Source organism: Magallana gigas, chromosome 2 (genome assembly GCF_963853765.1).
Source record: "Magallana gigas chromosome 2, xbMagGiga1.1, whole genome shotgun sequence".
Taxonomy (NCBI): Eukaryota; Metazoa; Mollusca; class Bivalvia; order Ostreida; family Ostreidae; genus Magallana; species Magallana gigas.
In genome coordinates this window covers 35,205,135-35,220,209 of record NC_088854.1, presented here as the reverse complement: position 1 = coordinate 35,220,209, position 15,075 = coordinate 35,205,135, and the positions used below count along the sequence as shown (strand labels likewise).

The 15,075-nt window shown below is 32.0% G+C and overlaps 1 protein-coding gene and 1 long non-coding RNA gene across 4 annotated transcripts in view; one reads left to right on the top strand and one right to left on the bottom strand.

Moving 5' to 3' along the window:
- LOC105333013 (uncharacterized) overlaps positions 1-15,075 on the bottom strand; it is a 211,163-nt gene that overhangs the window by 179,005 nt on the left and 17,083 nt on the right. For all 3 annotated transcript variants that reach the window (XR_010711048.1, XM_034445895.2, XM_034445896.2), the window contains exon 2: positions 8,991-9,119. Coding sequence is in view for 2 of the 3 variants with exons in the window: in XM_034445895.2 (XP_034301786.1) it covers positions 8,991-9,119 (129 nt within the window). In the remaining variant the exon portion in view is untranslated. The remainder of the gene's footprint in view (positions 1-8,990; positions 9,120-15,075) is intronic.
- On the top strand, positions 7,179-9,868 carry LOC136272964 (uncharacterized). Its single transcript, XR_010711049.1, has 3 exons — positions 7,179-7,391; positions 7,839-7,903; positions 9,583-9,868. It is a non-coding gene; the product is annotated as an uncharacterized lncRNA (long non-coding RNA).

The window sequence follows — 15,075 nt, the reverse complement described above, 5'->3', positions numbered from 1 at the left end:
TTCTGTCTGGTAGAACTAAGTATAATACTTTACCAAACCTTTTATATTTTATTAATACCTTATTGCTAAATTCCATTTAATCAAGTTATACTTTGAAAGCTACTTGTAAATACGGGGTATGGCGTCCATTAGCTCAACACGTGGTTTCATATTCAAATAGAGTTATCCCCCGTAATCGCTATGAATGAGAAAACGAAATACCAAACATAAAATATTTAATTTGTGTTCTTTCCATTAATTAATTAAATTGTGACTTGCCGTTATGCAGAGAAGTTGTAATGTTAAAAACACAGTTAATGCAATGAAGTGTAACGGTGTACACTACGTGTATCCAGGCTGTGTTTGAGTCACGGGTTTCACACCTTTGTATATACACACGACTCCAGAATACCGTTATTTTATCCAACAGAAAATTAATTGTAAAAACACAAAGCATTTGATTTATTCTACACCCTAGACCAGTGATTCCCACGAACGCAGACATGAAGAATTCACAAAATTTCCGTCATATTACATTCTACCCGGTTTCGTTTTCTTTTTTACTACGCAATAATAGTTTCCAGGGTTCATACACGAACGTGGGAAAAAATTCTTTTGATTGGGGTTGTAAAGAAATACCTCGTACAGTACTGTACATTTTATAACTCACGATGTCCTTACAAAAATTATCAACGGGACAACTATCGAACAATAGTTCAAACGGATGGAAAAAAAACAACCCTCATAATAAACTGCTACAACAGTACAATGGATAAAAACAGTGGATTTTATATTTTACTGTTAAATTTTTTCAACTTTGAGTCTACAATTGGCCGATCCCGGGGGATAGGCCGGGGCTCGCTCATCGGAGAAAAAAAATACCGGCCTATGCCCCGAAAAATACGGTACTTCCTGTGACGACCGGAAGTTACGCCAGACAAAACAAAATAGTGTTCACACATGTACATACATAGGTCTGTTATCCCACAAAGTTTGGTTGTTCAAGTCATTACCGTTTTTGAGATCTGTTCGAAATTAGGTTTTTTGTTTCGGGACAGGAAACAGACAAACGGAAGTGCTCAATGAAAATTAAATTTGTTATTTCTTATTTACTTGCCTATCTAACATTATTATTTATCAAAGTAGCTAAAACTATAGAATATAAACAGTTAAACGGATAAATAGCTTGATTTGTTTGAACTCTTCCGGTGTGACCCAGAAGTGACGGCCGACAATATGAAACTGTTTAAACATATCTTCCATCATATGTCTATAATAAGTTAAAGTTTCGTGTCTTGATCACTTACGGTTTTTGAGATCTTGCAGGTTCAAAATATGTTTTAAAAAGCTTCCTGAGATAATTGAGATATCTCACCGGAAGTAGATTTTTTTTGTTTATTTACCATTGCATTGATGACATTTGCAACGATCTATACTAATATCTTTATTCTATGGAATATTAATTAAATACGTAAAATCAAAAAAATTTAAAGTGCTTCCGGTGACGACCAGAAGTTACGCCGAACAAAACAAAAATGTTTAAACACATCTACAACTATAGGTCTATTATCCCTCAAAATTTGGATGTTCAAGTCGTTATCGTTTCTGAGATCTCGATGTGACAAGCTTTTTGTCGCGGGACAGAAAACGGACGACAGGAAATGAATTTTCAAAAAATGAAAAAAATGCCTCGAGATATGATCATTCTCTATCAGTTCTGAAAACTTGAAGTAAATCTATCGAACCATCTCTGAGAAATCTTGTGGACAAAAACTGGGAAAAAAATAATAATAACTAGACTCTTGTTGCTATAGCAACAAAAAGATCTTCCGTTCCTCATGTATCAATCTGCACATAAAATCCATTTCTCTTGTGAAAAGAAAAGGGATATAATATATACTGTAAAGGAATTCCCAAGAAATTATTTCTCAGTTAAACAAAACAAAAAGTCAGTTATAATATCTCGTTCAGAAAAGGTTTTTGTCTTGGGACTTGAAAAGAACAAATGTAAGTGATTTAAGAAATTGAAAGTAGATATTTTAGTACATTTACCTACGGTACGTTACTGTTCAAAAATTTAAGTTAAATGTTTTAAAAAGAACTAAAGTTTAAAAAAAAACTTCTATTGCTTGAATGCTTCGGTTGAGAACCGGAAGTGACGTACGACCAAATGAAACCCTTTAAACACATGTTCAATCAAATGTCCATTATTCATATATTTTCGTGTCATGATCTCTCACAGTTTCTGAGTTTTTGTGGGTACCTTGTTTTTAGAAAAGAAGGCTACCTATGATATTTGTGATGTCTCACCGGTAGTAGAAGTTTTTTACCATGTGTACATGACCTTTTGTATTTCTATAGCTAAAATGTTACTTCCATGCTTTTTTTTTTTTTTTTAAATTTTCCATAATTTATTTCAAATTTCAACAGAAATACAATATCAAATATAGCTTAAACATTAGTATTACAAGATATAATGTATAAATACAATCTTTTCCACAAAGACAAGAGACAAGGGATTCACACACATAGTCCACTCCGTAGTCCTTTGAACCCCTTGTCTTCCAACTGGAGGACTGCAACCCCCAGAATGTGGAATAAAAATTGATGAATGCATAAAGTTACATAATATAATTACTTAAAGTATAGTACATATCATCAGAACATGTAATACTTCCAGCTTTTTTAAGAACACAATTTTCCACAATTAAGTTATTTTTCACAAAATATTTTAAATTTTCTTTTGACATTCTTTCTTGATTTATTCTACAAGACATTTTGTATTTATAAATTAAAAAGCAGATAAATGACAAAATATTATTCAACCTTCTAGTTTTGACATTATTTTCATAATGGAACCCTAATACTATTATCTTCCATGATATTCCAAAATTAAAGAAATTTCCCACCTCTTGCCATATATGTTTTACTAATTTACAACTAAATAAAAGATGTTCACAGTCTTCGACTGTTTGACAACATTCACATTCGGCTGATACATCTTTGTTCCACTTACTAACACTTAAATTATTGTTAAGTACACTGTTTAATAACTTATAATTGAATTCAGCAACTTTCTCATCATACATGCATTTTATTTTTTGATTATATATATTTTTCCAAATAATTCCAGCCGACATACCAAACAATTTGTTCCATCTGTTTTCATATACAGATCTCTTAAATTTCATATTTACAAAAATAGAATAATAAAAGTTACTCTTTAAACATTCTATATTTCTTCTAAGGCCATCTTTAAAGATAAACCTAGTATTTTGTTGTATATTAATGTATTTTGCATAAGAACAATCAAATATTTCTATATTTCTTAAAACACGTTCTAAGCATAATATACTCACAAAAAATATTATTTTTCTTTTTCATGATGCTAGAAAAATAATTTATGTCATACAAATTCCCATCTGCATCAAAAATATCTTTCACATATAAAATACCACTTTTGATCCAATTTTCAAAGCACAATGGTTTTGATTTGTAAGTAAAAAGATTATTATTCCAGATAAGTTCTGTTAAGAATTCATCTCTCTTCAGATGATTTACATGTCTCAATTTTTTACATTTGTTTATAGAGCAATAAAAACTTCAACATAAAAGTGTGGAAGTTTTGTCATTATAAAAAAGTCTGATTTACTATGTTTACAATCACTCGTTTTTAACACATCATAGATTGAGAGATTTGTTTTATCAAGAATATCAGACAGGGTTCTGAATGTAATGCTTCTGTCGTCTAAAATACGTGAAATCCAAGATGCCTTAGCAGCTAGAAATTTACTCTCTATATCTACAATCCCAATACCCCCTTCTTCAATTTCGCCAATAAGGGTGTTTCTTTTAATTCTATCTTTTTTCTTCCACAAAAAATTGAAAATGAGTTTTGTCACATCTTTAAAAAATCCAGTATCTGGGTTAGATAGTATAAAGGCATTATATACAAGTTTTGATATTGCTAATGTGTTAACAACTGTGCATTTACCAAATATTGTTAAATTTCTTCTTTTCCAAACGCTTAGAATTCGTTCTAACTTTTCTAATTTGCTGGTCCAATTTTTTTCATAGCATTCTTTATAGTTATGACCAAGATATAACTTAACTTAACACAATTTTTATTAATTTTAACTCAATGTATTGAATTATCATTCGAATATATTTCAATAAAAGACCCTGTTAAAAGACATTCCGTTTTTCCTAAGTTTAATTTCGGTCCAGCCATTTTACTGAAATCATTAATTATTTCTATTGCATTTTTAAGAGAATTTGTATCTTTCAACATATTTGTGCAGTCGTCAGCGTGTTGAACTATTTTAATTATCTTACCATTATTTTCATTAAATGTCAGACCATTTATATCTTCACATTTTCTAATCTGAACAGCTAATATTTCAATAACAATTACAAACAAAAGTGCTGACACAGGGCATCCCTGCCGAATGCCTCTTTGCATTTTACAAGATTTTGACAGCCATCCATTATTCTTTATCTTAAAAATAGGTTCATTGTATAGTGTTTTTATCATTTTAATAAACTGTTCTCCAAAGCAAAATTTTTCTAATGTTTTAAACATAAAATTGTATTCAACGGAATCGAACGCCTTTTCAAAATCTAGAAAAAGTAAGATACCATCTAGTTCGTTCTTCATATAATAATCATTGACAAATATATCTAGTATCAATCGCGCATTTACGCCTATATATCTACCTTTAATGTACGCACTTTGTTCTTGTCCAATTAATCTGTTACACACTTTTTGAAGACGCTTAGCTAATACATGAGCAAATATTTTATAATCAACGTTAGTTAGACTAATTGGTCTGTAATTTGATATATTTTCCTTTTCTCCTTTTTTATAAATTAAAGACATAATTGCGCTTCTTTGAGAAAAAGGCAGCATACCTTTGCTCAATGCTTTTTAAGAGTGATGCGAAAAAAAGTTCTTTTATATCGTTCCAAAATATTTTATAAAATTCCGCGGGTAGACCGTCTTGACCAGGCGATTTATTATTTTTCATAAGTTTTATAACTTCTTTACATTCCTCCAGTTCGGGGAGCTGATCGCATAATTCTCTCTCCGCTTTTGTTATTTTTTCACAATCTATATCATTACTATATATTACTTCCATGCTAAATAACCAAAATATTTCTAAACAATCAAAATTGGGTGTACTTCCTGTGACGACCGGAAGTTACGCCGGATAAAACAAAAATGTGTTAACACATGTACATACATAGGTCTGTCATCCCACAAAGTTTGGTTGTTCAAATCGTCACTGTTTTTGAGATCTCGTCGAAATAAGGTTTTTTGTCTGGGAACAAGAAACGGACAAACGGAAGTGCTCAATATAAATTGTATTAAATATTTCTTGTATAATTGCCTTTCGTACATTATTTTTCATTTATCTAACTAAAAATGTCAAAGGGAAACATGCAGTTAAACTGATAAACAGCTCGACTTGTTTGAACTCTTCCGGTGTGGACCGGAAGTGACGGAAGACAAAATGAAACAGTTAAACATATCTTCACTCAAATGTCTATCATCCATGAATTCAAAGTTTCGTGTCTTGATCACTAATAGTTTCTGAGATCTCGCGGGTACAAAATGTGTTTAAAAAAGCTTCCTGAGATGATTGAGATATCTTACCGGAAGTAGATTTTTTTTGTTGAGATAACATCGCATAGATAACCTATGTATAGATTTATACTTATATATTAAATTTATGGAAAATGAATTTAATGCGTACAATAACTATTTTTGAAGTGCTTCCGGTGACGACTGGAAGTATCGACGAACAAAACAAAATAGTTTAAACACATCTACATACACAGGTCTATCATCGTACAAAGTTTAGTTGTTCAAGTCTTTACCATTTTTGAGATCTCGAGGTGACAAACTTTTTCGTTGCGGGACAGGAAACGGACGACCGGAAATGAATTTTGAAAAATTTTTACAAAAAACTCTAGAAAATATCATTATCTATCATTCCTGAAAATTTCAAGAAAATATATTCAGTCATCTCTGAGAAAAACGGGGAAAAAAATAAGAATAACTATTTAGACTCTTGTTGCTATAGCAACAAAAAGGTCTTCCGTTCCTCATATAAAAATCTGCACATAACAATTCATTTCTCTTGTGAAAAGAAAATGATATAATGTATACTGTAAAGGAAATCCCAAGAAATTATTTCCAAGTTAAACAAAACAAAAAGACAAAATGTCAATTTTTGAGTACTTTCTGTGACGACCGGAAGTTACGCCGGATCATAAAGAACATAGTAAACATAATTTCATGCATTGTTTTGTCTTTCCTCAAAGTTCGGTTGTTCAAATTTTTGTTAGTTATAATATCTCTTTGAGAAAAGGTTTTTGTCTCGGGACATTTTAAAAAAGAAATCACCAGAGATATTTGAGATGTCTCACCGGAACTAGAACTTATTTTGGTTTTTTTTTTCCATGTGTAGATGACCTTTTGTATTTCTATTGCTAAATTGATACTTCCATGCTACATAATCAAACATTTTTATATAATCAAATTTGGGTGTACTTCCTGTGACGACCGGATTAAGTTACGCTGGGTAAAACAAAATAGTGTGAATACATGTACATACATATAGGTCTATCATCCAACAAAGTTTGGTTGTTCAAGTCGTTACCCTTATTGAGATCTCGTCGAAATAAGGTTTTTTGTCTCAGGACAGGAAACTGACAAACGGAAGTGCTCAATGTAAATTGTATTAAATATTTTTTGTATATTTGCCTTTTGTACATTTTTGTTTATTTAACTTACAATAAATATCAAAGAAAAACAGTTAAACTGATAAACAGCTCGATTTGTTTAAACTTTTCCGGTGTGGACCGGAAGTGACGCAAAACAAAATGAAACCAGTTAAACACATCTTCAATCAAATGTCAATCATCCATAAAAGTTTTGTGTCTTGATCAGTTATAGTTTCTAAGATCTTGCGGGTACAAAATGTGTTTTAAAAAAGCTCCCTGAGATAATTGAGATATCTCACCGGAAGTAAAAAATTTTTGTTGATTCGACATCGCATAGATAACATTTGCATAGATTTATACTTATATATTTATTCTATGGAAAAGAAATTGAAAATGTAAAAATAATTTTTTTGGAAGTGCTTCCGGCCCCGACTGGAAGCTATGACGAACAAATGGACATGGACAACGGAAATGAATTTAGAAAAAACTCAAATCAAAAACTTCTAGATCTTTTTCATTTGAATCATCACTAAAAATTTTAGGAAAATCTATCCAGACATCTCTAAGATATTCACGAGACAAAAAGGGGAAAAAATAAGAAGAAGAAAGAAAGAAAAAACCTAACAATCCCTATAAGGTCTTCCATTGGAAACAGCAGACATTAACAAATGAAAGTGGTTTACGTATGTATTTATTTCATTAACAAGCGTATTTTTTAAAACATGTTCTTATTTTACAGATCAATACAAAATGCTTTGTAAAAGTCGACCAGTGCTTAATGTTTATACCGTTTCAATAAATTAAATAATGAGTATGCACGTTAATGTTGCTGCATTTGGTCTAGCTAATATCTAGGAAGGCTGTTTTCTTTTCCCTAGTAAATGCCAAGTTGACTTCGTTGTTTTCAGCATGCTCACACTTGAGTTGATAACTCTCATTACATTTATCCAATTTTTCTGATAAATTAAACAATTAAAGAACCTTTGAATTTCAAAAGAGTTGTAAACATTGTCCTGAAATTTTGATTTTTTGGGAACTGTTTACGTTTGCTTAAGCAACTGGCTCTTTGTATTTCAAATCCAACGTTATCATAATTATATAATATGTGAGTTTACTTATATGTTTTACAGTGCGACCGATGGGGTGAGTGCAGCAGGAACTAAACATGTTCAGTGTCATCTATCGTCTGTCCCAGGTTCTTGCTTCCATGTTATTTAGACAAATGTCAACTTTCATCAAAGAATTTTCAACAAAAATAATTATATTTCTAAGTTTTAAAATTTTAAACAAACTACATTCCATAGACTTGTTTCACCTTAAAACAGTCCTCAACTAATGGAGAAAATTTGATCTGTAAAATCTGTAAATGATAAATATAATTTTTCTTTTCTTTTGTGTCTAGTTGTTATCTGATTTTTTTTTTTTTAACCTGTTTCATTCATTCATCCTTTCGTGCTAAATATATGTTGCAATCATCCCCCCACCCTCCCTTTAGGTCTGTTATTTCCAATTTTCTCATTTAATAACGATTTTATTATATGCAATATCTACATACATTTTTTAATGATATGAATTTTTTCTTATTCATTCTAAAATGATGTGGCCGTAATTCTAATAACAATTAGGTTTTTCAACTCCTCTCCACCACATGCAAAATTAGCTTGAACCGAAATGACAGTTGAGCTTCTCAGTATATCATCTCATTTTCTAAGCCAAAAAAAAAATTAACTAACTAGCTAAGGGATCACAGTCAATCTGATTAAAACTACCCCCTTCTCTTTACACTAGTGTGTGTGTGTGTGTGTGTGCGCACACACACTCACACACACCAAAGCACACACACAGTAGATATATCATTTTCTGTTGCATAAATCCTACTGTACAGAATATGTATCCTAACCGTATATGTAGGTTGAAACTAAGCAGAAACTTCAAGTTGCATTAAGTTTGCATTGCAAGCTCAGATTCATGGAAAGCCCAAATTTTGGCAGCATGGAAACTTAATAGAATGGCTGAAACGTGCATTCAACTAAAGTAATTTTAATATCCGCAATGTTTTCAAAGGGTTTCTGTAGTGTTTAAACCAAGCAGATTCTTCATCGAGTGTCTAATAATTCAGTAAATAGAGCCACTGCATCACTGAATTTTAGGAATAAAATCAGCTATGGGTTTATGGGGAGCTTAGAGTTGGAGGACCAAAAACCTTGGCTAGTAAAGTTACCAATAAATTGCCTTTTACTAACCCGTTATTACTGCAACTGATAAGTGAACTGTTGAGTTACCTTGGCAAAAGTGATGGTGATGGTTTCCTATACAGCCCTAATGGTGAATGATTGTGTTTTCTTCCAGATCCTCCAGGTGAAATCAGTGGTGGTTCTTGATCATCAAGCTGATATCGAATTCTGTTCAAACTAAAAAAAATCAATATATTACATAGAAATACCGTACATAAATTAATTGGAATCAATGCAACAAGGTGAACTAATAAAAATATCAATAGTAACACCATCATTCCAAAACTTTGCATACAAATAGAAATATATCTAATGTGTCATGTAAAAGTAAACAAGAGACCCTTGGGCCACATTGCTCACCAGAGCAACAATGGCTTTATGTAGGCATTCAAAGGATATTGTACCGTATGGCCCCTCAATAGAATAACAAAAAAGAAATATCAGAATTTTAGACTTTACATTTTGCAATCACTTGCAATACTTTTAATTTCGATTAGCACACTCTTCAAATTAGAGATGCGTTGTCACTGGGACAACCGCTAAACACTGTTATGGCGGAGAATATATATTACAGTAGTCTTCAATGTGCCAATCTCAATGCTATTTTAAAAGATAACAGTATTTCCTATTCCAATAACAGAAAGGCAGAACTATAAGACCTGTGTGAAAGCAAGGAAGCTTTGAATTTACCAACCATCGATCCTATTGACGATGATTCTGATGCATCCCATCAAAGGTAAAACGTATCCTGACCCACACAGCAATACACAGCTGAACTGGACTGATAATCTCAGGCGTATGCCATCAATAGATGCCTTTGATATTGCAGCATATCTGCAGAATTTCTGTGGCTGGTCCACGGAACGGTTAGAAAGACAAAAATCTGATAATGCATACAAGTTGCATTCGTTGTTCTGGTCATATTCATGGTGTTGTGATAGGACCATTAGGTGAGTGATTATGGCTTTGGTGGTTTACACATAAAAATTAAAAATTGGACGAACATATCTTATATCAATGCTATTTTTAAGTTTTTATAATTTGAATGAATCAATTTCAGGGGATGGTGAAAGGGAAAATGTGTTCCTAAGACAAAACTGTCTAGCAGCCCGTAATGTCCATAGATACTGTTTGAACAAACAGGACATGTTGTTTCAGCTAAGTGTACCTGTGTTATGTGTTTGTTTTCACTTTTTCAACTTTAACTTACTTGTTACATTTGAAAACCCTTTGCATTCAAACAGTGCAAACATGTAATTGCACTTCTTTTTTTGCCTTAGTGACCATGTTGTTACCATGGAAGATAGAATAACTGATGCAGCAGCTTATTGATACAAGCCAAGAAAAGTTAGCAGACCTGTGGTAGCATATGATGTACCGGTACATGTACATATGTCGTTACATATTTATTTGTCATTATTTATGAATGTAATGTGTATTTTATACCAGCTATATTCCTGTATCATTTAAATAAATAGAATGCTGTTCAACTTGATACACTTACAATGTCAATATTGACACAATTTAAATCTTGTAGGTCAGACATGCATACCCCTGATAAGCTAAGGTCATCTGAGGATTCTGGCTAGCTACCCCTGAGATCATGCAAGAACACTGGACCAGAGGGCAATAGAAAAGGGCTTGCCTTATTCTAGGTTCTGAATGACAGCCAGATAGCTGCTGTATCACTGTATACATTATCGGATTCAGAAGACAGCAAAAGTGAGCGAGATGGGCATCTTTGTTTACAAGGTCTTTCCTTACCTTGCAGCTTCCCCTGATAGTGTTACTGAATGTTGCGGAAAAGGACTTTTAGAAATAAAATCTCCATTTAGTTTACAAAATGAGATGCTCCAAATTGCAATGTCTAAAAACTCATCTTGTATTTTAGTTGATGGAAAATATGAGTTGAAAAAAATCTGTCTTCTCCATATTACATGTATGTCTAGATGCTTGGTCAAATGGCAATTGGGAATTTTTCATTTTTAAATTTGTGATTTTGTCATGTACACAAAGAAAGACATCTATGTTAAAAGAATTCACTATTCTAGTGCAGATTGGGAGTCATTGTCAGATAGTATGAATAGTCTTTATACCCATCCTGCACTGCCAAACATAGTTTAAATGTGTTATAGTATCAATACATGTACTTGCAGAGTTAAAGGACTCTTGCTACTGTAATTAACACTAAAGCTTTACATTTTTCTGCTCTGGAGTTTTTATGAAAATCAATTAAACTGAATCAACTAGTAGTTTATGTTTGAAAATGTGGGTTTGGGGATATGAGAGGCATGAATATAAAGTCACAACGACACACGTGTTGCACGTTAAAACCCTGCCATTTTATTTCAAACCGAAAACTGCAATTATTACAAAGTGATTAACAGAAAAACCCAAAACGTAAAAGACATATTAGTTCCAGATTTGTGGCCTGACCTTACCGACCTGACAACTTATATACAACATCCTGCCCCTAAATTAAAATTGATCCCATAGAGCAATTTTACACGGGACAGTAATGTCAGTCCACAAAACAGTACATAAAATGCACACACAAATTTAAGACACAAATAATATTGGTATAGAAACAATGTACACAAGATGTAAATGTGAGAATCACTACATTCATCATAAAAATTAATGTACTTTCAATGTAATCAAACATTGATCATTGCATACAAAGAGGATATTTTGCACAAGACTCATCTCTGCATCAAATAACCAGGGGAAATGTTAGGTACCAATCAAAGATTGTGCATGATATAAACAATGCAACCAAGTTCAACACAACAAATGTCATCAGGTCTGAATACTGAAATATGTGTAGAATGAACAAGAAAGCATTTCAAAAACATATAGATTCCTAAATACACACTAAACATATTTTCTGGTATATCCAATCAAAGTATATCAATGATTTATAAAAATGTACCCTGATAAAATGTCATTCTTGTAACTCTCCACATGCTGAAGTGTAAAAGCTCTGACAAGTTGATTAACATCTCATAAAATGAAACAACATTCTATCTGAATGAATGGAAGGATGGAGAGAGAAATAAAGGATATGAATTCACAAATCCAAAACCATAAATGCACAAATTCAAATTCATGATGTCATTTCTTATCTAAAGACATAAAATATTACACAATTACATGCTCCAAGTCAAAACATGTACGGTAATCATACCCTTACAGAATTGCAGCAGATACTGCAAAGGCAGTATATGCTGCAACAGTGCTGCAATTATACTTAATATCTACTGCAAAAATGAAGTATATTTGCAGTACTTATTAGCATTATGTACTGCGCACTAGTATATGCTGATAATCTACTGTAATATACTGAAAATGTGCTGCAAAATCTTTCTGTTAGTGACACACAATTACATATGCTGCTTTTGTACTGCCAATAGGCTGCATTTCTACTGCTTTATCTTTATTAAGAGATACTGGTATTAAAGGTATACTGCATTTCTGCTGCCTTATCATTATCATTCACATATGACTGCCATAGGTGTACTGCATTATCTTTATCATTTAGATACAGGCATCAAAGGTGCTGCATTAATTTGTACTGCATTATCTTTATCATTTCGAAACAGGCATCAAATGTACTGCATTTGTACTGCATTAACTTTATCACTTAGATCCTGAAGGTATACCATATTCCGCAAATATTACAACTCATGTGCACTATGATCTGGTGGTTTGTGGGAAATGCAAAATACATGGTAAAAAACTGTTTGTTCCAACACTGAAAAAATATACTAATAGACATGATCGATGTTTCAATAATAATAAATCTTTATAAATCTTTGAGTTCATATTAACACGTTAGTAAAAACATGGTCAGTCAGTAGCTTATGTACAACCTTCGAGATCGAAAGATGCATTCCGTTAGAATTTGAACTCCGTCGCGAAATGTTATTTATAAGTGAACGGCATCACTGTAGCACACAATTCATCTCAAAGACGTTATCAATCTGTTTCGAGAATATTTCTATGACCACTGTCGCGAATGCATTAGCTTAGAAGCGATTGAAACTCCAGCAGTTACACTCTCACCCCTGCGAATGTTATTGTCATTCAAATTTTAGACCACGTGGATTTATTTGACCCTTTCAGTTTCGCAGTAAAAATCGTACCTCGTGTATAAAGTCTATTTCACAGCTGATCTAGGTTCTTGTAGTCAAATATAAAATCTGGAGGTTTATTAGTTTTAAACTTTATCTTCATTAATTGGTGAATAAAATGTGTTCTAGAAATAAATGTGACTATACAAAAATTAGTTTTTGTCTGCTGTTGCAACAACTAACATGCTTAAAAGAGATCCCTCCTGAGGATTAATTTTCGATCCGCGCCTGACCTAGTAATAACATCAATAGTGAAACAGACTATACCATTTTATGCAGAATGTTCCTTGAAAATGGCTCGATATACTAAGTTTTTATGCAAAACAGACACCCATTACTTTTTTTAAAACATGGTATTGCACACCACAAGCATCAAACATGGCTATGATTTTATTAAGCAACCCAGTGTTTATATTTTCAACCACTCTACACGTGGTTGAACACGAACGATAACTCTGTTCTGAATTTTATCTTTTAATATAAATAACCGCTAGATGGTGAAATAAGACATACATCTTGAAATCTTTTCCCGTTTTAACATAAATCAAAGTAGGAAATGATATGAAAAACGACCAGTACTTACGTATTTTGAGAATATTATCCGAACACTTATACTTCCGCTCGAAATTTCACAGGAACTGAACAAATCTCGGTAAAGTCTTGTGAACTTTAATTCGAGCACCTCTGGATTTATTACGTACTTAGCAACGATAAAGAAAACATTCCGAACACATTTGCAGGGGTGACTCTTATTCGAAGAGTCCGCCATTGTTTATAAGGTGTCAAGTCAATTCGTCGCCAATACAAAATGAATACGATCTTTAAGATGGAAAAAACTTAATTTTTAAATTTAAAGTAAAATTTAAAATGAAGATACTACTTACAAAAATTAGTGCATAGTTTAAGAAACAAAGTACGATATTATATTTATTTGAGTTCCAATTATTTGATAGTTTTCAAAGACTGCAGGTTCAGGTAATTAAAAAGAATCAATTCATTATGATCAATTAATGTTTTGTATGTTTTATATATGTTCATATCAAACCGAATCGAAAAGTCCCAATTTATCAGAATATATTGTCATCGTGTTGTTTGATTCTATAACGTCATTTCCGCCTATGACTACGCACTTTTAAATGAAGCAGATGGATCTTCAACATGTGTTATATTGGAACATTGAAAAATCACAATGTTGCAGCAGTTGTAGCGAAGAAAGGTAAAATATTTATGTTGAAATCACCTTGAGTGTATATATGAGATAAATGTAGTTACTTTAATGGAACAAATGAACAGATTTTGTCAAACATTTCAAAATGGCGATTTTGAATTTTTAAGTTAGATTTATGGCAGTAAAATTCTTTTATATTGTATAAAGTTACAAAGTTATATACTATAGCTACAAAGATGGATGGATACATGTGTACAAAAAGAAAAGAAAGTAAACACAATAAGTAAAATCATTCTCTCTTCTTTTTTTCTTTAGAACTAATGACTCATGATCATGAGGAAGATGCACTTGATGCTGAATATTGATTGTTTTAAGGTAAGCAAAATAAATGATTTCACATTTGTATTAGATTTAAGCTTTGTTAAAAATCTGAGTTTGCATCAAAAGAGGGTTGAGTCATTAAATCGCCTAAATAATGAGTGCTATTTTAATATGATGTTATTATTCTAACAAAAGATAATAAAAATTCCATAACATTGAATTTGAGTAATAATTGTAATTTATCCTTAGTATTGAAGGCTTAATTCAAATTGAAATTTTTTTATGCTTCTGTAGCAAAGTATGTAATTGTATCCATAGGGACTTGCCAGTTGAACAAGTGAATGCTAAAGGGCAGAATACCCTGGCTCAAAAAGCCCTGCGAGACAGCTGGATGTGAAAAATGCAGAATGGATTAAAGAAAATGACATTCTATAATGCAGTAAGTTAATAGATTAATCATTTCAAATTGTATATCAATGCACAATTTTTCTGTAAATTGTAGAAGTCAAAG